Source organism: Caretta caretta, chromosome 3, assembly GCF_965140235.1.
Source record: "Caretta caretta isolate rCarCar2 chromosome 3, rCarCar1.hap1, whole genome shotgun sequence".
NCBI lineage: Eukaryota > Metazoa > Chordata > Testudines > Cheloniidae > Caretta > Caretta caretta.
The window spans coordinates 169026942-169053609 of record NC_134208.1 but is presented as its reverse complement, the minus strand read 5'-3'; the positions used below and the strand labels follow the sequence as shown (position 1 = coordinate 169053609).

General features: G+C 43.3%; 1 protein-coding gene across 4 annotated transcripts in view; it reads right to left on the bottom strand.

Moving 5' to 3' along the window:
- Positions 1-26668, bottom strand: part of KCNH1 (potassium voltage-gated channel subfamily H member 1) — a 314873-nt gene that overhangs the window by 218552 nt on the left and 69653 nt on the right. For all 4 annotated transcript variants that reach the window (XR_012667760.1, XR_007355670.2, XM_048843090.2 and 1 more), the window contains one exon: positions 17238-17667. Coding sequence is in view for 2 of the 4 variants with exons in the window: in XM_048843090.2 (XP_048699047.1) it covers positions 17238-17667 (430 nt within the window). In the remaining 2 variants the exon portion in view is untranslated. The remainder of the gene's footprint in view (positions 1-17237; positions 17668-26668) is intronic.

The window sequence follows — 26668 nt, the reverse complement described above, 5'->3', positions numbered from 1 at the left end:
CCCACGATGCTGCTCTGCAACCTCCAGCCAGCATCAATCAGGAGGGTGAGCTGTGGCAAAATCCATCATCCTGACACCCCTTCCCCTCTAACCCAGATGGTGCTGCTGGCACCGCTAGCCGGGGTCTCCTCCTAGTGTTCTTGGAGCACTAAAAAATAAATTTCTAGGGGCCAGATCCTGAGCCACTGTACTTGGGCATAGTTCCCTGAAGATCTGACCCTATGTCTGTTCCCAAGGTGGGATTACTCAGGGAAGTGGCTTCCTGGGCTCTTTTCCCCCACTCTAGCACACACTGCAGAGCTACCACAGCAGCCCTCACTACACGTACTTTTAAATATTTCTAACCATAACCGGCGCCTTTAATTATTATTATTATTATTATTTTTTTTTTTACAAACTCATGTGTAGAGCCTGGTTCATGTCTTCTAATGGCTGGGAGACCCCTGGCAGAATTAGTAAGTCAGTCCAACACCCGGATTTAAAACCCACGTCAAGGCCATTACATCATTAGCTGCTTCATGTATTTTGAAAAAAAGTGGATTAGCTTGAGCTGCTTATGATACCACTTGCCAGAGTATGCGCTTGAGAATATTGGGTAAGCATATCCTCTCCGCAGTGCTTGGCTAGTAAATCTTTGTCGACAAGGGAGAACGCCAGGTTTTGTGCGAGAGTCAGCAGGTTTGCGGATCAGCAAAGTGAGAATTAATGAGGTTCCATAATATTTCTATATTCAAATTCCATTTTCCAGCCCAACAAAGGGGGCAGCCAGCACTAAGCACCATGGAGTGGGGAAGCAGTGAGCTACAAAGCTGCAGTTTTCTAATCCTGAAGTCAGTTTTCTGCCAGGCCTATCCACACCAGCTCCCAAAGAGTCATTAGGCTAGTGGAGATCCCCAGAGTGCAGTATGCTCTGGCCACATCCTCTCAACCAAGGCGTGACATACAGCTAGTTACGTATCACTACACCAGACAAGGACGTCCTCATGCCCCTTAGGGTACATCCGCACCGTATCGGGGAGCAAGTTTCCCAACCTGAGTCCACAGACTTGTGTTAGTGGGGCTTGCACCAGTGCACTAAAAATAGCTATCCAGATGTTGCTCTGATGTCATGGCTCAGGCTGGAGTTTGGCCTCTGAAGCGTGGGGCTCGGGTGGGCAGCGGGTTTGAGGGCCTGAGCTCCAGCCTGAGCCACAATGTCAAAGTAACGTCCACACGGTGATTTTTAGTATGCTAGCGCAAGCCCAGGCCACCTGTGGACCCAGACGGGGAGGCTCACTTCCAGATGCAACGTAGACGTATCCTGAGGGCAGCTTTCCGCTGCTTTTGGCCAAATGCCATCGTCTGGTTCCATTTTCATACTTAACAGTTTTTCCTGCATCCTATTCTAGTTTCAATTAGCAAGAGTCTATGCATAGCCAAACTGAACAAAATTAGTACAACCATCATTACTTTGTCAAATGTTCCAGGAGTTTTGTTTCTACCTTTCTCCAAAATACAGAGTAGCCCCTAAAAAGTGCTAGAGGGACTTTATGATGCTAATTTTGCATAAGATCAATCACTTGCCCGCTTTGTTTGATGGACTCCCATGGCTGAAATCTATTATTGGAACATATAAGCATGTATTTCTGTGAACCTGACCATTCAGCTTCCACTTTCATTCTATTTCTAGCCTCTCTGTCTGAGCAAGTTATTTTGACTGATCTGAATTTTATTATTTAGCCTCATATTCAAACATATGCCCTTGTCTTTCCTAAGAAGTAGCTTTTACCTTGAAGGAACAATGGGCCCTATTCCCAACTTCCTGCTCCAAGAAACTTCCCACTGACCAATGGGGATCCAGTTTGAGTGTCAGGCCCTTTGATTACAGGATTAGGACTTTTCACTACAACTGAAACCACTGGAAAGCAGAGCTGGAAAAACTGCACTTTGGTGTTTAACCTCAACTTGGAGCATCTAAGCATCGTTGAAAATACCCACCTCAGTATTTTGATATGTCAGATATAGATAATACAGAGCACTTAATCTGTGTATCCCTTCTACACATGCACATGAAACAGATTGCCAAAATAATGCTCAGATGTGAACACAGCACATAAAAAAGAAGCCTCTGATTTCCACTATTTCTTGTCTGGGAAAATGATTGTCACTGCAACAGCAACAAAAAAATCCAAACCCTGACAGCTTCACCAAATAAACTATATGAAACCTGTTACTTAAGGCACACATCTCCCACCACATTTTTTCCAGTATTAAAAATATAAAGTGAACTCTTTCTTCCACAGCCCTTGAGAGTTGCTTTAAAATTGCCAGTTTTACAGGGGACCTTCCAGAGGGACTGACACTACGTGGACAACAAGTTGGATTCAAAGTATTCTGTCACTGCCTACCCGTGCAAAGGGACAAGCAAAATTTATTTTGATTAATTTGCACTGATGCAGAGAAGTTAATCAATACCTGTTACCTCTATCAATAGCTTTCATATTTGTCAGTAGCTATATATACACTAATGTATCAAGAGGTGAACATATGCAGGCCAATTTACGGACAGACTTGGAGAGCATATGTTTTATAGAACTATCACTTACCACAAGCTCAGGAGTGACTATCACAGAGTAAGGTGTTCCAGTCTAGGGTTAGGGTTATAAATGGTATGACTCCCCAAGATCAGGTAAGCTCTGGCCCATTAGGGCTCCCTATGCAAGGGTTCAGGGTTAGAGAGTGAGGAGCTTCCCAGACTAGGATTAGAGTTACTGACGTTAGGGCTTCCTAGGCTTGTATTAGGGTAACAGAGGGTAGAAACACCGAGGTCTGCTTATGGTTGGGACCCATAGGGCTCTTCAAACTAGGGTTATGGTTACAGAGCATAGGGCTCCCTGGCTAAAGTTAGTGTTAAAAGTGATACGGCTCCCCAGACTCTCACTGGACTTACCATTGGTAGGTTCCCCAGGACAGGGCTAGGGTTACAAATGGTGGAGCTCCCTAGGGTTAGGGGTTAAAGAGAGTAGGACACCCCATTGCAGGGTGAGGCATGGGTTTGGTAGAGCTCCCCGAGTGTTGGAAGAACATTAATCAGGAAATTGAAGTGTTCATGGCTGCCCAGAAAACGTGTACTAAATGGCATACAAACATTATAAGCCCTCACACCTCACTCTTTGTCACACACATAGGTACATCTATTGGACAGGGACCTTTCTCTCAAGCATAAAACTGACAGTGTTTTGGAACGGAAATCTTGTCTGTGATTTCTCTGGTCCTGCCACAAACTCCACCCCACATAGCCAGCTGGGCTGTGGGTGGTCAGGCCTAGTAGTGGAAGTGAGAGTTCAGCCTACTTATTAGAACTGGGTCCAGGAAACAAGCTGAGGGTCAGTACTGGAGGAACAGAAACCAAATGCTGGAGCCAGAGAGTAAACTGGAGATGTAAGCCAGAGGCAGAGACAGGGATCAGTACCAGAGAGACAGAAGCCGCATACCAGAACCGGGGGATCAACCAGAGTTGTGAGGCAGAGCTGGGGCTTGAAGTCAGAAGTCTGAAGCCAGAGGGAAGCAGTGGCTGGAACAAAACAGGAGCAGGGGCTGGAAGCAGGACTGGAGCAGAGCTGAAACAAGGGCAAGCACAGTCATGGGCATGTTTTGCATTGAGCAGCCCTGATCTGCAGTGTGGGCCAGGCTTATAAACTGGGCTGCTAAACCAGCAGCCTCTCAGGGGCTGGAGTCACTCTCTCAAGGCAGTGCAAGGCAGTGCATCTGGGTTCACTGGTTGTCCAGCAACAAAGTTAGCCAGGGAGCAGGCCAGCAGCTGGTCCTAGCTGATCTGGTCCAGTCCCTGACAGCACCTGCCTCCTTTCCACATCACCTCCCAGGAGACCTTGGGCTGGGTTTCGCAGGACAGGCCCAGCGGAAGTCATGCAGGAGGTCCAGGGCATGAATGTGTTCTGTGCCCATGAACACTCCTCTAGACCATATCCCTCCCAGTCAGATAGTGGAGTTTTCCCCAAACTTGGTGGGAGTTCAGAATCTGCTGGATCACATATTTCTCTTGGCCATGCATGGTTATCAACAAAAGGGAAGTAGTGATGCAGTGTGGGAAGGGATTCTTGATGAAAGGCTTCAGAAGGGAGACATTGAACATGAGGTGGATTGTGAGGGATTGTGACAGCTGCAGTTGAAAGGCTACCAGGTTAAGTTATTCCATGATTGCATAAGGCCCCAAGTTCTTGTGGTTCAGCTTTGTGGATGGATGGGTGGATCACAGGTTTTGGGTGGACAGCCAAACCATATCCCTTACTTTGAGGCAGTCAGCATGGCACTTGTATGAGGTTTTAGCCTCTTCTAACCGGTGCATGAGTTCTTGAGGTTCTTGGTGGATGCATGTGGCTAGGTAAGCAACAGTGGGCATTGGTAAGTCAAGGGGGATTAGAGAGTGGAACCCAGAATTCACAAAGAAAGGGGTCTTCTGGGTCGTGTTGTGTGTGGAGTTGTTGTAAGTGAATTCTGTGTGGGGAATGAATGCCAGCCCATTGTTCTGGTGGCAATGTAGGAACCATGTAGGTTCTACTCCAGGACCTGATTGACTCTCTCTGGCTGACTGTGGTAAACCAATGAGGTGCAAGGTTTGATGCCCAGGAGGTGCAGAAATTCCCGTCAAAAGCATGAAACAAACGGGGACCCACACGAGGCTACTATGCTTGTGAGCAACCCATAAAGGCAAAAGATGTCATATTTTTGAACAGATCGGCTGTTTCATGGGCAATGAGGGAGGCTGCAACATGGTATAAAATGCACCATCTTTGTCAGGAAATCGACCACCACTAGAATTGTCCTGTACTGTTGGTAACTCCACAATGAACTCCATCGACACAGTGGCCCAAAGCTGATGTGGAGTGGGCAAGGGCTGAAGGAGACTGAGCAGTTTCGAACAGGGGAGATTTGGTATAGGCACAAAGGTCACAGAACCATACATAGTTTGCTACCAAAGCACAGAGATAGTCACCAAAAACTCCTCAACACCAGGGTCTGGGTCTTGAATTGATCAAAGTGATCTGCTAGAGGAACATTGTGGTAGATTCGTAGGACTTGCAACCTGGATCAGGCATCAGGTACATAGACACACCTTTTCCTATACAAAATTCCTGAGACGGTGATGATTGAGGCAATCTAGGCATTGGCATTGTCTAGGCGGATCTGACTGCAACGGGATCGTTAGGCAGCAGGGAACGTATGGAGTATATCGGGTCACAGACAGTGGTACCAGAGATGAAATTTGATGGTCTGAGAATTATGGATAGTCAAGTTCACCATATTCTCTCTTTCAAGATAATGCATCTGCCTTCCTATTCCTGGTCCTGGGGCAATAAGTCACCAAGCAGTCAAATAGTATGAAGAAGAGGGACCAGCAGACCTGTCGCAAATTTAGGTGCTGAATTGTCTTTAGGAATTCCAAGTTTTGTGATTGGTGAGGACTTGGATTGGGAATCTGGCACTTGCCAGGAGACACCGCCATTCCTCAGAGGCTGCTTTAATGGCCAGTAGCTTTTCATTTCATAGTCTTGCTCCGCTGGAATGAGTTTGCATGAGTAAAAAGCACAAAAAGGATGAAGCTGATCATTGGAGGCTCTCATTTGGGATATGACTGCTCCCAGTACAAAGTTTGAGTCATTTGCTTCTACCATAAATGGCTGGCCTGGGTCAGGGTGAACCAAAACGGGGGCTGTGATGAATTTCTGCTTTAGGCATGCAAGACACACCTATGCCTCTGGGAACCAAAAAAAATGGGCTTCTCTCTGCAGGAAGGCTATGATTGGGGAACCATCCCTGAGAAACCCTTGATGAACCACCTATAGTAATTGGTGAAGCCCAAAATGCAGTGCTCCCCCTGGATGCCATCCAGTCATTGCTGTGGACCCACAAAAAGTGACAGCCATCCAGGTCTTCAGATGAGAGGATACAGCCGAGAAACTCTGTGTCCTGATCCAACTGGTATTTGTCTGGCTTGCCATATAGGAGGCATTGGCGGAGCCTTTTTAAGGCATGTATACATGCTGGTTGTGCTGTGCTTGGTCGTTTACAAAATATAAGGTTATCAAGAGATCATCATGAATGTAATCAGCATGTCCCAGAAAACGTCATTGATAAAGTGCTGGAAGGTCACAGGAGCATTACAGCGACTGAACAGCATCACCAGGTATTCAAAGTGTCCATATGGGGTGGAGAAGATGGTTTTTCACTCATCTTCTCTCACCAGGTTATACGCCCTGTGGAGGCCTACCTTTATAAACATTTGAGCAGAGCATACTCAGTCTAGGAGTTCATGAATGGGAAGTGGTTAACGGTTCCGAACCATCACCTTATTGACGGCCATTTGTCAATGCAGGGGGGGAACCATTGTATCTAATGAAGATTGGGGCCCTAGCTGGAGAGATGGACAGCTGGATAAACCCCTTCTACAGATTCACCTGCAGACAGACACAAAAGGCCTGGAACTGTGGTTTGGAAAGGGTGTGTATGCAGCCAAAGGGAATTTCAGCACCTAGGTGAGGGTCAATTGGGCAGTTGTCTTTGCAGTGTGATGGAAGGGTGTCCACATTTTCCTTGTCAAGTACATCTGCAAGGCTGTGGTACTTGCCAAGTATTTTGTCAGCTGCAGCAGATGGGACAGTTGGTGGTACAGCCAACTCCAATGGGCCCATTCTCTTGTAGCACAGATTCCCCAAATGATGACATGAGCTGCAGAGGATACCAATTCTCTCTGTGGCCTCTAGAAGGGAGAATCATTAGCAGTACTGAGAGCAAAAGAATACTGTCCCTTTTCACCAATGGATACAGGGGTCAGGAAAAGTGAGCTAGGGCATTCCCAGGATGACTGGAGAATGAGGGTGCCTGAGTCAATCTGAACTGCAGAGTTTCCTGGTGCCCCTGGAGTGTAATGACCCCTAAGAGGGTGGTCTGGTGTGTGACCAGCCCTGAGGCCAGGAATGACCCATCATTAGTTTCCACCAGATCCAGGGAATTTTTATGCATGTCAGTAATCTCTTGGGCCTTAACCACATCCTGGTCCATAAAATTGCCGGAGGCTCCCAAGTTAGGCAGATCCTCCAGGTAGACCCCTAGCCTTGTCTAGAGTCGGTGCTTTAATGGCAATCGGAGACACATCAAGGGTGAATCTGAGGTTGCTGCCATCCTGACAAAGGCATGTGGAGGTTAAAAGGAATCAGCCCAACCTGACTTTGGCATCTCCTGACCCTGAATCTGCTCTGACCGTTGCATCTCAAGGCAAAGTGTCTGCTGCCCCCACAACACAGACACAGGCCTGAAAGTTCAACACTGGTTCTTCCCAGCCTCACCCAGGCATGGGTGGGCCTGCATGGGTTCCAGGTCTTGGAATGGGGTGCACAGTTGAGAGGTGGGAAGCAGGGGTACTGTCAGGGCTTGGCCACATTCATGGTGCCACTGATCAATTCTGATACTCAGGTCGATCAGTTCATCCAGACAGGACATTGGCTTGACCCATGCCAGTCCATCCTTTATATCATCGTTCAGCCCAATCTGAAACTGATGCTCCCTTAAAACACCAATTCCTATGCTGCTTGGAGGAAGGCAGGAAATTGTTGTATATGAGCACCTGTGTTTTGTGAGAAAGTCAAATTTTGGAGAGATGTGTAAGACTTGCCCCTCATTGTTCTGGTATTTGTCATTGCCACTCTCAAGGAGATAGGGAATATGATGTCTTTTCCTTGTCCTATAATGTGCTGCAGAATTGGTATTTTTCTCTAATGTTTAGGTGTCTTGTCAATTATAGGACTCATGAATGGTAGAGACTGGGAACAAATATAATAATCGTATTTGGTGTATAGGTTAATGCCTCATGCTTCTATTCCCAGTACTTGTGATAAGGCAGGCATGCCATTTTACCCTTTTATGCCTCAGTTTACTTATGTGTAAAATGGATTTGGGAACACTATCTATATCCAAGAGAAGGTTAAGAGGTGACTTGATCACAGTCTAAAGGTATCTACATGGTGGGGCCAGGGCCGGGGGCAGGGGATTTCTAACAGTAGATATCTCTTTAATCTAGCAGGAAAAGGCTTAATGAGATCCAGGGATAGGAAGCAGAAGCTGGACAAATTCAAACTAGAAATAAGGCACACATCTTTAACAGAGAGGGTAACTAATCACTGGAACAACTTAGGGGCATGGTGGATTTTCCATCACTTGAAGTCTTTAACTGAAGGTTGGTGTCTTTCTTAACTTCTGTTTGAGCTATAACAAATCTTTATGGGCGTGGTTGAGAAATTATTGGGTGGGGCTCTATTTTCTTTGTTTTGCAGCAGGTCAGACTACGTGATCATAATGGTCCTTTCTGACCTTAATCTACAACTATATATAACAATTTTATGGGGCCTGAATAATATCTAAATTAGTTGTGCATCCTCAGATAAAGATATCTTTGTCTGTACAAGCACAATTATTTCTGGATGAAGTTTAGATTTACATTTTCAATAAAAAGGCAATAAAATAAGAGAGGTGTCAGTCAGCTACATCCGTTTCTATTCAAACTGTAATCAGCAATCTGCTTTACCTCTCTTTTCCAAGTTGCTTTTATGTTTGTTTTGTTGTTGAAGCAAGACAATAAAGCAGGCAATATGCTAGATAGATTGCTTTTTAAGATTTTATATGTGCCACTGGGAGCTCACCAGCAGAAAATTCTTTGGGGAGTAGACAGATGTGTAACAAACATTATTAATGGTAAAATTATTTTGAAACAAGAAATTAACAATTATACTCTACGCAGTCTGGAAGTACTTTTTGAGGGGGGGAGGTGGTTTGGGAGTTTAGCAAACTTATTCAACAATAGTAAATTATCTCTGCTGTCCCACAATTAAGACAGAATAACTAGCTAACTGTTACACTGAATTTAATGCTGTAATTTTTTTCTGCCAAAGAGCATTATTGGCAGCATTTACCAGTCCTTTTTTGTAGCAATTCAGTGGCAAAAAACTACACTCTGCCTTAAGGTTGCTGGGTGGTATGTTGTCTTCTTGAAAAACACAGAGTTGAGCAAAACTCAAATGTCTGAAGGTCAGAAAACACAGTTATGGTTGCTCGTGCAACCTTAACTCTACCCTCTTTCAGCAAAGCCCCACTATGTGCCATTAACACACACATACCTTTACTTTGCTTATAATGGCTGAAATGTACAAGCTCTTCATCTCCTTTTACATTACACTCACTCTCACCCAAAGGAATCTGTTGTCCAATTAAAGGACAAAAAGAAGCGGGAGGGATAAAAAGGTTGCCAATGCCACCTTCCTTCTACTGTTTTTGAGCAATGCCTCAGTATGCACATAGTGACAAGGGCCAGTGAGAGTATGTGGTGTGAGATTCAGGAGGTTCATATCCTGGTGTACACTCACACACTTATCCAACTCCTCAGAAAGAATACCACATGTGTGCAAGTTAAGAACCATTTCACAGCCTTTTATGATTCCCTTACACTTACTGGTTACCATTCAACATATAAACACTGGGTCAGACCAAAGGCCCATCTAGCCCAGTATCCTGTCTTCTGACAGTAGCCAATGCCAGGTGCCCCAGAGTGAATGAACAGAACAGGTAATCACCAAGTGATCCATTCCCTGTCACCCATTCCCAGCTTCTGGCAAACAGAGACTAGGGACGCCATCCCTTCCCACCCTGGCTAATAGCAATTGATGGACCTATCCTCCATGAACTTATCTAGTTCTTTTTTATATATCAAGCTTGTTATAGTCTTGGCCTTCACAACATCCTCAGGTAAGGAGTTCCACAGGTTGACTGTGCGTTGTGTGAAAAAATACTTCCTTCTCTTTGTTTGAAACCTGCTGCCTATTAATTTCATTTTGTGACCCCTAGTTCTTGTGTTATCAGAAGACGGAAGTGTTATTTACTCATTTACTTTCTCCATACCCGTCGTCATTTTATAGACCTCTCTCATATCCCCCCTTCTTCATCTCTTTTCCAAGCTGAAAACTCCCCCCAGTCTTCATAATCTCATCTCATATGGAAACTGTTCCATACTCCTAATCATTTTGGTTATCTTTTTGAGATGGGGAGACCAGCTTCGGTATTCAAGATGTGGGCATACCATGCATTTATAGAGAGGCAATATTATATTTCTGTCTTATTATCTATCCCTTTCCTAATGATTTCCCACCATTTTGTTCACTTTTTTGACTGCCGATGCATATTGAGTGGATGTTTTCAGAGAACTATACACAATGACTCCAAGATCTCTTTCTTGAGTGGTAACATCTAATTGAGACCCCATCATTTTATACGTATAGTTGGGATCATGTTTTTCAATGTGCATTACTTTGCATTTATCAACATTGAATTTCATCTGCCATTTTGTTGCCCAGTCACCAGTTTTGTGAAATCCTTTTGTAGCTCTTCGCAGTCTGCTTGGGACTTAACTATCTTGAATATTTTTGTATCATCTGCAAATTTTGCCACCTCACTGTTTACCCCTTTTTCCAGATCATTTATGAATATGTTGAATAGGACTGGTCCCAACACCACTATTTACCTCTCTCCATTCTGAAAACTGACCATTTATTCCTACCCTCTCTTTCCTATCTTTTAACCAGTTACCAATCCATGAGAGAATCTTCCCTCTTATCCTGCTTACTTTGCTTAAGAGTCTTTGGTGAGGGATCTTGTCAAAGGCTTTCTGAAAATCTAAGTACACTATATCCAATGGATCTCCCTTGTCCACATGCTTGTTGACCCCCTCAAAGAATTCTAGTAGATTGGTGAGGCATAATTTCCCTTTACAAAAACCATGTTGACTCTTCCCCAATAAATTAAGTTCATCTATGTGTCTGACAATTTTGTTCTTTACTGAAGTTTCAACCAGTTTGCCCGGTACTGAAGTCAGGCTTACCAGCCTGTAATTGCCAGGATCACCTCTGAAGTCCTTTTTAAAAATTGGCATCACATTAGCTATCCTCCAGTCATTTGGTACAGATGTGGATTTAAATGATAGGTTACAAACTATAGTTAGTAGTTCTGTAATTTCACATTTGAGTTCCTTCAGAACTCTTGGGTGAATACCATCTGGTCCTAAGGTTGCCAACTTTCTACTGACACAAAACTGAATACTCTTGCCCCGCCCCCTTTCCTCTGTCACTCGCTCTTCCCACCCTCCCTAACTCACTCATTTTCACCGGGCTGGTTCAGAGGGTTGGGGTGTGGGAGGGGGTGAGGTCTCTAGCTGGGGGTGTGGGCTCTGATGTGGAGCTGGGGCTGAGGGGTTTGGAGTGCGGGAATGAAGGACAACTGTTGCAATACAGCAGTGTTCCTGGCTATGTTTCAGAATGGTTGGAGGGTGTCAAGGACCCAGATGAGCTAGGATGCGCTACTGACCTGCCCCCTAACTTCACGACTAGGCAACCAATGTATTGCCTTGAAACTGGCAGTGACCCCTGCATATATGCTTGCCCTTATTCTAGACCCTGCTCCACCCAGCTTCAGATTCTGACTTTGATCTCTGGATCTGCCTCTGGCTCTGGCATTTGGCTTCTGTCCCTCTGGTACTGACCCTTAGCTTGTTTCTTGGACGCTGCCCACCCTAGACCCAGCTCTAACTCATAGGTTGAATTCTCACTTCCACCACTAGGCTTGACTGCCCACAGCCTGGTTGGCTACAGTTTAATTAGCCCAATACAAAGCATAGGGGCCCACCTCATTGGCATGGACCCCACTCAGGCCAGGTTTTCCCTGGCAGAGCTGCTTGGGGCCATACTGAACTTGCAGATATAAGTATCCACCCTGCAGCTGCAGAATGCAGCCCTACGAGCCCAAGCAACTCCCCAAGCAACCCTGGCTCTTGCCTCCCAAGAGCCGAAGGTCCCACTCCCACACAAGTTTAGTGGTGATTGTGCTCAATTCCTAGATTTCCTAAACCACCACTGGCTCCTCTTCTGACTGTGGTCCCCAATTGTTCCCCACACACCAGGCCCAAGTAGGGCTCATCATCAGTCTGCTGACTGTGGGGAGATCTTGGCCTGGGCCCCCACCCTCTTGGAGAAGTCCAACCCCCTCCTGGACTGGTTGGAACAATATATTCAGGCCATGTCAGTTGTCTTGGTTACCCCACTGCACCCAAACTGCTGAAGCTGAGCTGCAAACACTACAGCAAGGGTGTTAATCAGCTGTCAAATTCTGTCACCTTGCCGCGAACACTGAAGGGAACAGAAGAGCCCTGGATCAATAGATTATCCATAAAACTATACTTACTTCAAAATGAGTTTTGGTCCCAACCCAGGTCTGTCTGAAGGATCACAAGAGGTCTGATGTGTAATGGCAGCATTTTATGAAATAATCCAGCTAACCCTCACTTGCTAGTGAGATGAACATGTCACTAAAGAGACCTAGGCCCATGATGATCTAAGTGTATTTCTTGAGTAGTTCTTATCTGTGCTTTCACTTCCAAGGGAACAAAATCTTCTCTCACTTTGTGTATGTACGTATCCTCTTAACAGTCCAAGAGCAGCCCTAAGTATCATGCATGTTCAACGTTTGCTGCGTTATTTCAATTACAAGACCAGGTAAATAGGCTGTGGTCCACAGCACACCAACCGTCTTCAGAGTACTTAGGTGGTGGTCAGTGGAGACCGGCCTGACCATATGGGACTGGCTCCTCCTCTTTGTTCGCACCTGCTCAGTGTATGAAGACACAGCTAAATACAAGCTTTCCTATTAATAATGTGAATAAAGATTGTAGTTGCCATAGGGACATTATTCCATTGGCAGTCAGAGGGGCGGTGTCTGCAAGACAAACCTCTATTAAGTCATGGTGTGGGCAAAAGCAAGGAATAAAGTATTGGGCCCTGTGTTTTCTTCACTGGCAGTAACTAACTTGCCTTAGATTATTAGACTTCTGAGGATGTTTTCTAAGGCATTTAGAGATAATGTGAGAAATTCTAGATGAGATGGACTCTTTGCCTTATGAATCCACTCACACATCACAACATGGGACACTTTACATATGAAAAATACCACAGGAGGCCATGTCTACAGAATAATAAACCCCAGTCAGCGTGGCCTTCCAATACCTATGCAAAAGTGCTGAGTTATCTATTTAATACATATAAACCAAGTTGCACACAGCACATAATAGGGAATTAAAAATAAAAAGCAGAGTAGAAGACAATCTCCTGATTCTAATTTCAGATAGCCACTTAGTTGGTGTCAAGGTATGAAATGCAGTGAATTGTTACTGGTCTCCTTAGCAGACATTACATAACAAAAGAACACTCAGCTCACTTGTATAATTACTGTGCAACATTTTATGCCAATGTCATCTGAGATCACAGCACAATGCCCTGGCTAGAACCTGTCAGCAGTACCCAAAGAAAACACCAGCACATGCAAATTGTAAAACTGAAGGAGGAAAAAAATACAGCGTATCTATCCCAAAGCAATAACATTTGTATTGTAAGAATTGCCCCTCAATACCATAAAATCCATCAGAGGCTGGCCACAAGGTGATCCTCCATGCCAAGAACAAGAAGACTAATTCATGCAGCTCAGAAAGACATGTCATTTGGAAGGGGAGTGGGAAGAACATCATAGGAGGAGGAAATTCTGGGCCTGATCCTGCATTCCTTGCACCTCCTTGACTTCAACTGGAGTTTTGGGATAAGCAAGGAGTCAGGCAGGCCCTTTGTTTCCTTTACCAGAAGAAACTAGAAGGCCTTGGATTATTAGATTTTTGAGGATGATCCCGGAAGCATTTAGAGAACATTTAGCCATTAGAACATTATTCTGAGAAGTCAGAGTACACGTTTTTTCCCATAGTCCTGGGAAGGAAAAATAAGGTAGTATTAGGCATATTTGCTTATTCTGAATTTAAGGTATTGTCCTTTGCATTAACACATGATCCAGTAACACGCTGAGCACATGCTTAACTCTTTTTAAAATCATGGTACTTCTGGGTGTTCACCACATCTCAGGGGATGTGCTGCAGCCTGCAGGATCTGGTCCAAAGTCCATTTGTCCAGAAAATATTTCTTCCTTCCATTGTTCACAGAATATCCACTAACTTTTCACTCTTCTGTCCTCTTGGACACTACTGTAATAAAAATGTCTCAAAAGTCAAGATAATTCTTTCCATAATTTATTTCTTGAGGTCTTTTACATTATCACCTGATTCTCTTTTATCTCTGCAAGTCACGCACTTTGATTCAAATCAATTTACACATGAAGCCTATTGAAGTGTTTGTTTTGGCCATTTTTTCAAAGATTTAGAAAATGTTTGAAGTCATTTATCATATAGTCTCTGATTAAGAGAGAGCACCAGGTTTCCATTTGCTTGGTCTGTCATACTGATTTCAGGTGACCTAGACATATTCTTTCCAGTCTGTGCCAGACTCATTTTCCAACAGTAGATTGTGTGATTGGTTCAAGCTTTGCTCCAATTTTTTGTTCACATCTCATGTTATTAAGCACTGTGAGATCAGAAAGCCAGTAGAGATGTAATATAATAAATGCAATACAGATATCACATAAAAAGCTCGATTGTGAAACCTTCAGTTATTTTCTCCCATGAGTTGTCCCATTTCCTCAATCAAGCAGTCCCATTGGAGGGTAAGTCAGACTTTTTCATTTAAAGTAGGATTTAGTTGGGCATCTGTAAACATACAGGGCCAGCTCCTTAGCTGGTGTCGTTCCATCGACATCAATAGAGTTATGTTGATTTTCACCAGCTGAGAATTTGGCCCATCACTGTTTTCACCTAAAGCACATCACATGATCTATACAGAGTGTCCTGTACACATAAATAACCACAATAACCAAAGAGTACTTAGATTGCAATGTCAAGCACTTAAACGTCAGGAAAGGCCAGAATTAAGGTTGCCTGTGCATCCTTAATTGTGCCCCCTTGCATGCATACGCATGCACACACAATGATACAGTCTAATTACATGATCACCTATTATTGTTTCCCCACAGGAGACCTGACTCATTCTGTATTCAAGATGGACAGTGGTTAAGGAATATAAGTGTTCAATATTTCTTTTTATCGTCATTCAGTGCATAGCCCTGGTCTTATTTACTGCTCACTGTCAAAACCTTGCTCTGAATATGGAATTATTTGCTTCCTCATTGTCATTTCTAGGGCACCCATTACTGTTATAACCAAGTGACTCAAATATTAATCTCCACATACTATTCTCTTTATTTTACAGATGGAAAAACTGAGACAAGCAAGACTTAGGCTTTGGTGAATCAGTGACAGAATCAGGATTAGAATTCATGACCTCTTGACTCCCAACTCTGAGCTCATCCCTCCACATCACACTTCTGGAGGTGCTGAGCATCCACAGCTCCTGTTGACCCCAGTTGTAGGTATGAGTGATCTGCAGTTCTGCAAATCAGACCTCAGGTGTCTCAGTCTGGGTGCCCATAAAATAAGGAACAAATTAGTGTTCACTTGACAAAATTTTCGCTTAAGTGAATTGCTCAACATCACGTAGAAGCTCTGCGACACAGGCAGGGATAGAACTGAATTCTCCGGTGTGGTGTTCGACTGCCTTAGCCATGAGATCATCCTTTTTCCTTCATTTACTTCACAGCTTCCTACTTCTGGAACAAATGAGGCAGGGGACCGAAAAACAGCATCGTTCGCTACACAGCCCTGCTTCACCCCAAGAGCGGGTCCATCTTGAATGAGGTAGGGGTCCTCTGCAATGAAAGAGGATGTGATCATGCAATTAAAAACTAGATCATGATGAACAAGGGGGTTGAATTCAGGTTGCACAGGCAACTTGGGTGCTTGACTTTGCAACTTAAAAACAAAACACACACAAAACATTAAGAGCATGTTAAGTAATTTCCTATGGTTTGTTTTTATAAAAGGAAAAAGGGTGAAAATTCTATTGTGTTAGTTGTCACAAACCATTCCCTTCTCCTTCCCCCCATCAATCATCATCAGGGTTTGAACCCTGAAGTTTCAGCACAGACTTTCGCTACAGGGCTGATTACAGAAGGAGGCTGTTATCGGAGTGTGGACTAGACTACTCCACCATGTACTGGGTCTGGAAGGAGCCAGGCCCAACTGTCTCTCTCCTCTGCCCAGGAGCTCCTATCCAGTGTGATGCTCCCCGAGGGTAGGGAGAAAGACCACTGCAGCCACATGATGAGTCCAAGGTAGGTTGTAAGGGGATTTCAACCCAGCTCTCTCCCACCATCACAGAGAGACTGTCTGCTCCCAAGGTTCGCTGTACTTACTGCTTTTGTTTTGGCAGCAGCACCGGTCTCTCTCCTTAGAATGTTAGTATTCAAGATACCGGTCTGACATGCTACCAACATTTTGCTGACAACAGACAGGCAATTTTCAACAGTTTATAACTCAATTAAAGATTAATGGAATTTCACGTAACAAATAAAGGCACTTATCTGGCCCCTAGATCTCTCGCTGTTGAATTTCAAAGCCCTACTGCAAATACTATAGATGTTAGAGCTTCTCAAAAAAAAAAAAATTGCAAGATTCTTTCATATGGGAAAGTGTTAGGAAACCTGAACATATGTGTCACTACCAGTGCCCTCTATAACAAAATATTCTAGGTTCTACTCTGGCAGCTTGACTCTTGATTTGTGTAATATAGTAAGGGAAGCATTTCCATCTCTGAATATAAGAACTGTACATATAAATTTAGATACTGTAAAATCCAGAAAGTAGTGAATTGAAAGATGAGATTTTTTGAATTACTCACTTAGTTCCCAATCATGCAAACATTTATACACACAAGTAATACATGAATAGTCCTATTGACTTCACAGCATACAGTTGTTCAGACAAGTAAACATCTTCAGGATTAGGTACTTAGTTTCAAACAAACATTAATACATTTCATTCTTGTTTGATTGCATATATATGGTCTTTAATTACCCAGAACTTGCATGTTCTAATTGTTTAAATGTAAGCAGAAATTCAACTATATTTTGTTACAGAAACAGTCATTCTAATATCATGCAACATTAATGCAAGATTTCTCACCCTTGATTTTAAAATATCATACCAGAAAAATCATAATATTTTATGTAATGATGTCTAAATGTTGTCACAAAACTGAGTTTTAAAGATTGGTTAGAAACCCTTAAGATACTGCATAAGAAATTTTTATAAAGGTTAACTTGCACAGGAAGACTTTATACCTGTTGTCTATGAAAAAAATGAAATCTCTGGTACTTACAGCCAATCATCATCATAGCAACCGCAAAGATCTTCTCGCCATCCGTAGTGGGGGCAATGTTCCCAAATCCAACACTGGTGAGGCTAGTCATTGTGAAGTACAACGAGGAGATATAAACAGAATCCTTGCTTGGCCCCCCTTCCCATTTCCCTGAACCTGTCGAGTTAAACCGATAAGGCGTTCCTATGGACTCCCCCAGCTGATAGAGCCAACTTTCCGTTCGGATTGTGTTTGTATCCTCATTAATAACTTCATAATCTCCTATGCTGTACCAAATGCAAGCCAACCAGTGAGCGGCAAGACCAAACACACACACCAGCAGAACCAAGACAGCTGCTCCATACTCAATGTAATGATCCAACTTCCGAGCCACACGACCCAGCCGAAGAAGTCGGACTACTTTCAGTGAACTGAACAGGCTACTGATTCCCTAAAAGAATAAAGCAGAGCAGGCTATTAGAATTCATCATTACATTATTTAATGTTTTCTATCAACAGTGTTCATAACCTAGGCATGCAAACTGGCCACTGACGCATGCCTATAAAGCGACATTACAGTGAAGCGTATGAATGTCAGTGGCCTGTGTTTTCAGGGGGACATGCAAACCTTCTCTTCTGTTTCGATTCACTTTCACATGCCTTGGGTTTCTCTTTGAATTTCTCATTTCAGACCATTTGAAATATGCATAATGCACGTTAGAGTTGATCAGATATATAGCAATGTCTACGCTTTGCTATACGTTCATAGGTTTAATCTATATAGTAACTCCTCGCTTAACGTTGTAGTTATGTTCCTGAAAAATGCGACTTTAAGTGAAACCATGTTAAGCAAATCCAATTTCCCCATAAGAATGAATGTAAATGGGGGGGCAGGTTAGGTTCCAGGGAAATTGTTTTTTTTGCCATACAGTACAGTACTATAGTTGGGAGGGTCCCCCGCCTTACCCCACACAGGCACAGCCCACTGGCACTGGAGACAGTGAGGCAGGCAAGGAGGCTGAAGGTGCTGTAGGCTAGGAGAAGCACGTTGCGCAGCAGCAGCGGCAGCTTCCTCCCCTCTGCAAGCACCAGGGGCGGGAGGGTCAACCCTCGGCCCGCCAACTCCACCCCTTCCCTCAAGTCCCCACCCTTAACCTGCCTCTTCTTCCCCCACTCCTCCCCCTTTACTCTGCATGCTGCATCCTTGCTCTTTCCCCCTCCCTCCCCTGCCTCCTGCCCAGGGCAATCAGCTGGCTTGTGGCATTCAGAAGGGAGGGGGGAGGAGCGAGGACACAGCGCGCAGGCTCCCCCTCCCCACCTGCCTCTTTAACACTGAAAACCAGCTGATTGCCGCGGGTAGGAGGCGGGGGGAGGAGCAGGAGGGCGCTGATCTGTGGGGTCTGCTGGCGGGTGGGAGACACTGGGGGGGGGCGTAGAGGAGCTGATTGGGGGCTGCCAGCTGTGGACAAAGCAGGCAGCCAAACAACGTTATAGTGAAGCATTGCACAACTTTAAAAGGAGCATGTTTTGTAATTGATCAGGAACGTAAGATTGAAACAATGTTAAGCAAGAGGACATTAAGTGGGGCGTTATTGTACATATGAAAAAGGCATTTTATGTGAATAGGGAAGTCTCATTTGCAAGCCCAATTTTGTGATGATATTGGTTGTGGATATTTAGATGTTACTTTGAGGCTGGCTGAAATTATGGTCCAATAAATGAACAGAACTGTCGTCATCTGCAAACAAAGACCAGTCTAAGCTTTTTATTATTGTGCTTATATATCAGATAGATTTGAGACACACCATATGTAGTGGAATGAGCTCAGTGTTTGGAGACAAGAGCTCCTTATTTCTAATCCAAGTCCCGCCACTGACTCACTGTGTAGCCTTGGGCAAGTTGCTTCACCTCTCACCCTTAGGGCTTGACTACACTACGCAGCTTTTAGTGACAAGGCTGTGTCGACACAGCCTTGTTGCTAAAAGTCAGCATGTGCAAATGCTCTCTGTCGGTATTTTGTCGGCACTTTTGCTGACAAAATACTTCCAGCCCCACAAGTGGCGTTAGCTTTGTCAGCAGGAGCATGCTCCTGCCGACAAAGCTACGGTCACACTGCCACTTGTGTTGGCAAAACTTTTGTCTTTCACGGGGGGGGCTTTTTTAAGTCCCTGTGAAAGACAAAATTTTTGTCGACAACATCGCAGTGTAGACAAGCTCTCAGTTCCCCCTTCTGGAAGATGGAGATAATACTTACCGTATCTACCTCAGATGTGGCACGACGATTAACTACAAAGGCTAAAAATGTCTAAGGATTTTGGATTCCTCTGTATTGGGATGTCCATCGCAACACCTCAAAGGAAACAGATTGTCCGAAAGTGCCGAGAACCCACCCTCTGAAAATCAGGCCCCTTTAAAATATCTGAACTTGGGCACCCAAAAATTAAGGCCCCCCAAATTACAAGTCACTTTTGAAAACTTCGGTAAATATTCTTCATGACACATCTTTGCAGTAGATATGATAAAGCTCCCACTGGGCTTCAAAATCTCAGATCTAAAGCGTGCACTACATAATGCTAAGTATCATCATTATCATCCAGATTTACACCATAAGTTTACAGAAAGCAAATTAAAAGAAAACAAAAACCAAACACATTTTGAGTGAGCTCATATATCTGATTTACCAGACACAGGAACTGCCTCTGACTAAAAAGATTTAAGTAAGCTCTCCAAACAAGTTTTAAGCTGTTTGTTTTAATAAATGTTTCTGGAAATGCATAGTTGCATAATTCTGGTCACCAGGTTTTACCGATAGTTGTTCAGTCATGCTTACATATAATTTGCCTCAATGTTCTAGTTCAGGCTTGTTTAATGTAGTGGAACAATTTAATTTAGCTAATAACATATGATTTACATGTTAACATAAGTCCTTTGAGGACTGAAGCAATGTATTTTTCTCTTTATTTCATGAATTTGTCATGATTATAGTTACCTATTTTGAAAAAAATGACACCGCTAGATGCTTTAACAATAAAAGTCGACTTCAAGTGCTTCTGCTAATTGTGCTCACAAACATGTCCAAAGGGGACAGTGATATTTCTATAAAACAGAATAATTTGTAGAGATTTAGAAAAAGGGCCTAAAGTGATGTGTTCCTGTCAAGGTTCCTCCCCCATTCTGAACTCTAGGGTACAGATGTGGGGACCTGCATGAAAAAACCCCCTAAGCTTATCTTTACCAGCTTAGGTCAAAACTTCCCCAAGGTACAAAATATTACACCCGTTATCCTTGGAATGGCCGCTACCACCACCAAACTAATACTGGTTACTGGGGAAGAGCTGTTTGGATGCGTCTTTCCCCCCAAAATACTTCCCAAAACCTTGCACCCCACTTCCTGGACAAGGTTTGGTAAAAAGCCTCACCAATTTGCCTAGGTGACTACAGACCCAGACCCTTGGATCTTAAGAACAATGAACAAGCCTCCCAACACTTGCACCCCCCCTTTCCTGGGAAATGTTGGATAAAAAGCCTCACCAATTTGCATAGGTGACCACAGACCCAAACCCTTGGATCTGAGAACAATGAAAAAGAATTCAGTTTTTACAAGAAGACTTTTAATAAAAAATAGAAGTAAATAGAAATAAAGAAATCCCCCCTGTAAAATCAGGATGGTAGATATCTTACAGGGTAATTAGATTCAAAAACATAGAGAACCCCTCTAGGCAAAACCTTAAGTTACAAAAAAGATGCACAGACAGAAATAGTTATTCTATTCAGCACAATGCTTTTCTCAGCCATTTAAAGGAATCATAATCTAACACATACCTAGCTAGATTACTTACTAAAAGTTCTAAGACTCCATTCCTGTTCTGTCTCTGGCAAGAGCAGCATACAGACAGACACAGACCCTTTGTTCCTCTCCCTCGTCCCAGCTTTTGAAAGTATCTTGTCTCCTCATTGGTCATTTTGGTCAGGTGCCAGCGAGGTTATCTTTAGCTTCTTAACCCTTTACAGGTGAGAGGAGCTTTCCCCTGGCCAGGAGGGATTTCAAAGGGGTTTACCCTTCCCTTTATATTTATGACAGTTCCCATCATATTTACTAGTTCTAACCAGGAATCAAATCACATATCAGCCTTCAAAAATCACACATGCGACTTGTTCCCCAGATGGACAGGTAAGCCCACCTTTCCCATTTGTGCCATTCTTAGCTCTACTTCATTGACAGAAGGAGTATGATCGGTTGCTTGAAATTCAAAGGTTTAAGGACAAGAAGGCATGTAGGACCTAATGTCCAAAATAGAGGATGTGGTAGGTAGCCCTGCAGAAATATCCGTAACCCCAATAGAACGGCAACACACAATATACATATACATGAAAATCCGGGAAGGGCAAATCTAACCAATCATTTGCAAACCCAGTTCCCTACTTTGAAGTCTTAAATGCCCATTTGAGTATTCACATGCAGGTTTTGCCCTCCTTTAAATATCTGTCCTCTAATGTCAAGACATAGCACTGTGTTTCCCCCAACACACCTATGCTTTTTTATGTAATAATACGACATGCAAAAATCATTAATGTAACATTAATATGCCTTGTTATTATTCAGGGCCTGATTTATAGCTGGGCCTCAGGTTTGCAGGCATAGCTTTTCATACACAAATATATTGGGCCTTCAATTCTGTGCCCACAATAAAATGCAGACAACTGGTAGGGTTTAGATATTAGCTATTTAAGTTGCAAGTACAAACAAATAGAAGCTTAAAACAGACTTACTGCATATGCAATCTGATTCAGGCTAACACTGTTTGTGCAAAATTGAGCCTACAAGTTACAGATCATCGCCAAAAAACAGTTCCAAAGTGCTAACATTAGAGCTGTGCTGCGGATGGAAATTCTGTTTCACAAAGGACTGAGATTTTGAAATTTGGTTTCATTCCAACTTGGAACAAACAACAAAAAATTTCAGTGTTGTCTGTGAAGGAAAATGCCAAAAAAAAAAAAAAATTGGATCAGTAAAAAGTGATCCAAATTCGACTTTATAATACAAAATTTAAAAAAAGGAACGAAGTAATTTCAAAACAAAAATCAAAACATTTCATTCTAAAAGTGTTTGGTTCTTCCCCTTATCATTTCTCTGAAATGAAACTTCTGTTAAAACACCACAAATTTTCCAAGCAGTATAAACTGAACTGCATTCTCCCATGGATAGTTCCTTCTAGGGCTATCGATTAATCACAGTTAACTCACACGATTAACTAAAAAAAAGAATTAATTGCGATTAATCGCACTGTTAAACAATAGAATACCAATTGAAGTGTATTAAATATTTTTTATGTTTTTCTACATTTTCAAATAAATTGATTTCTATTACAACACTGAATACAAAGTGTACAGTGCTCACTTTATATTATTATTTTTATTAAAATATTTGCACTGTAAAATGATAAAAGAAATAGTATTTTTCAATTCACCTCATAAGTACTGTAGTGCAATCTCTTTATCACGAAAGTGTAACTTACAAATGTAGATTTTTTGTTAAATAACTGCACTCAAAAACAAAACAAATGTAAAACTTTAGAACCTACAAGTCCACTCAGTCCTATTTCTTGTTCAGCCAATTGCTAAGAAAAACAAGTTTGTTTACATTTACGGGAGATAATGATGCCAGCTTCTTATTTACAATGTCACCTGAAAGTGAGAACAGGCGTTCTCATGGCACATTTGTAGCCAGCGTTGCAAGGTATTTACGTGCCAGATATGCTAACCATTCGTATGCCCCTTCATGCTTCAGCCACCATTCCAGAGGACATGCTTCCATGCTGATGATGCTCATTAAAAAAATAACGTGTTAATTAAATTTGTGACTGAACTGCTTGGGGAAGTATTTTATGTCTCCTGCTCTGTTTTACCCGCATTCTGCCATATATTTCATGTGATAGCAGTCTTGGATGATGACCCAGCACATGTTCATTTTAAGAACACTTTCACAGCAGATTTGACAAGCCGCAAAGAAGGTACCAATGTGAGATTTCTAAAAATAGCTACAGCACTCAACCCAAGGTTTAATAATCTGAAGTGCCTTCCAAAATCTGAGAGGGATGAGGCGTGGAGCATGCTTTCAGAAGTCTTAAAAGAGCAACACTCAGATGCGGAAACTACAGAAACCTGAACCACCAAACAAGAAAAGCAACCTTCTGCTGATGGCATCTGACTCAAATGATGAAAATGAACATGCGTCGGTCCACTCTGCTTTGGATCGTTATCGAGCAGAATCCATCATCAGCATGGACGCATGTCCTTTGGAATGGTAGTTGAAGCATGAAGGGACATATGAATCTTTAGTGAATCTGGCACATAAATATCTTGTGACGCTGGCTACAACAGTGCCATGAGAACGCCTGTTCTCACTTTCAGGTGATATTGTAAAAAAGAAGCAGGCAGCATTATTTCCTACAAATTGTAACCAAACTTGTTTGTCTGAGCGATTGGCTGAAGTAAGACTGAGTGGACTGGTAGGCTGTAAAGTTTTACATTGTTTTATTTTTGAATGCAGTAATTTTTTGTACATAATTCTACATTTGTAAGTTCAACTTTCATGATAAAGAGATTGCACGACAGTACTTGTATTAGGGGAATTGAAAAAAATATTAATTTTGTTTTTTACAGTGCAAATATTTGTAATAAAAAATAATTATAAATTGAGCATTGTACACTTTGTATTGTGTTGTAATTGAAATCAATATATTTGAAAATGTAGAAAACATCCAAAAATATTTAAATAAATGGTATTCTGTTATTAACAGCGTGATTAATTGTGTGATTAATCAAGATTAATTTTTTTAATCGTGAGATTAATCATGATTAATTTGTTAATCACTTGACAGCCCTAGTTCCTTCATAGTTTTTCTGACCAGCTCTAGTTAATGTTTTTATGCTAATACTAGTTTGCTCACATTGAACAAACATGCATATTTAGTTACATGTTTAACATCCTATATAGTAACTGGCAAAGTAGAGTACTTAAATGTTACTATAAAAACCTTAATTTTTGCTTTTTCTGACATATGTTTTAATATAAAAGCTGTTGTGTTAGCATATTTTGCATTTAACTTTTTTTCTTTTTTTAAATAAAAGATATTAAAAGAAACCACCCAAAAAGATTAACACTTCATTGCTCCCAATTAGGCTTTGGAGTTGACTGTCATTATGGATTTTCAGGTGTGCAAGTGATCTGAAATTAGTAAAAATTTTATGTTGATGTACTAAAACAGGGGTGGGCAAACTATGGCCCGTGTGCTGAATTTGGTCCCTCAGGGCTTTGGATCCAGCCTGCGGGATTGCCCCTCCCCCGTGGCACCACAGGCCCCGCACCGCTACCAGAAGCGTATGGCACCATGTCCCTGCAGCCCCTAGGAGAGGGTGGGCACCCTTGCCTGTGGGTACCTCCCCCGAAGCTCCCATTGGCCGGGAATGGGGAACCGCAGCCAATGGGAGCTTCGGGGGAGGTACCCACAGGCAAGGGCAGCGTGCAGAGCCCTCTGCCCACCCTCCCCCAGGGGCAGCAGGGACATGGTGCCGGACGCTTCTGCTAGCGGCACAGGGCCGGGGCCGGGGCCGGGGCCAGGGCTGCGGCTGCGGCTGGGGCTGGGGCTGGGGCCAGGGCAGGCAGGAAGCCTGCCCTGGCCCAGGTGCATGCCACTGCCACCCCGGAGCCGCTCCAGGTAAGCAGTGCCGGGCTGGAGCCTGCACCCCAAACCCTTCCTGCACCCCAACTTCCTTTCCTGAGCCCCCTGCCTGCACCCCAACCCCCTGCCACACTCCACACCCCTCCTGCACCCCAACCCCCTGCCCTGAGCCCCCTGGTACACCCCGTACCTCTCCTCTGCCCCAACCCCTTGCCCTGAGCCCCTTCCTGCACACTGCACCCCCTCCCACACCCTGCACCCCCTCCTGCACCCCAGCCCCCTGCCCCAGCCCTACATTCATGGCCCTGCATGCAATTTCCCTACCCAGATGTGGCCCTCTCCTGCACTAAAAGAAACAGAACCCAGTTTGCTCTATCTTAGCTGTGCTGCCTCTGTTGGAAGCAGTAAAGACTTAATTTTATCACTGAAGTCAGCATTGAAGATATGAATACACACAAAGAATACATCTCTTGGCTATGAATGTGCCATTTTTAGATTGCCACTTTCCAGAGTAGAATAACGCTTTACAGTTATTGTCTATTTTAATGCTGCTCTTATCGACACAGAAACAACCTATTCCATCACACAGCAGACAGCAACAGGTTAGCTTCAAGAGGTCACACAAGAGAAATGCCTCAACTCAATATACTCCCACTTGATGCTTCTAATTCTCTCAGGATTACTACTCATATACACATTTGAGGGACAGGTTAAGAGACACACATTGAGCTCCATCTGCCAAAGAAGAAATAAGTTTCAGTTCATTAGAGCTGGAAATGGTGCTGCACATCATCACCAAGAATTACCAATTTCTGTACTGCAAAGGAGCCCTTTAGGGAACACCCGTAAGGAAGATGTGAGTGTAGAACAAGTTTCTCAATACCAGCAGTCCCCTGTGAAACAGTGACTGGACATATTTCTGTGAAGTGTTGCTCCACACTGTTAAGCAGCTATGTAAAAACTGCACCTCATCTTTCATCAGATCTGTTTCTTGGGTGCTTTCAGAGGCTAGGAACAGACCTGAGTAACCAAGATGGGGGGAGTAAAAATAAGGATTTTTTACTCTGTTTTAGTCCTGTTTGCCATGCAGAGCCAACACAACGAAGGAAGAGCAAGCCAGACTCCGTCCCTTCTAATGTATCATCAATAGAACGGTTTACCCAGTTCGAGTGAGATCCCGCCATGCAAACACACTGAGGGTGATAAGGGTGCACAGTTGTTCTTCACAGCAGAATATGGCCAGCAGAACTTTTATTTTTGTTATTGGTGATTCATGAGAAAGAAAGAAAGTCCAGCTTTAGTCTCCTCTGACGTATAGCACTGGCATTCAGAGGAAACAAGTCTTTGCTTTGTCTCTCAAAGTCTCCTGATAAGATCTGCTGCATGTACAAGTAACATGGAGCCCTGTGATGTCACTTTTGCAAAGTCATTTTTCAGCTTAAACTGCACTTGAAGCAAACTGCACTTTTTGAGTAGCATAAAGACAAGCAAGCCTGGTTGCTGAAGAGGAGTATATTTGTGACCCATGCTTTTCAGGCCAAGAAGAGTTAGCGAAAAGATTATTCTCAAAATGCTGCCAAATAACATTTTGGTAGTCATATGCCTCAAATTAAAGCTACTCATTAGGTACTCTACACATGAGCACCTGATTTTCCAGTTGTGCATCACTGCTTTGTATCGTGCATGTTTTGGCTTCAGTCTTCTCTCCCTTTTCTGTTGTGTCACATACTGGTTGAGAGTTCCTCACATCACACACACACACAGCTCATG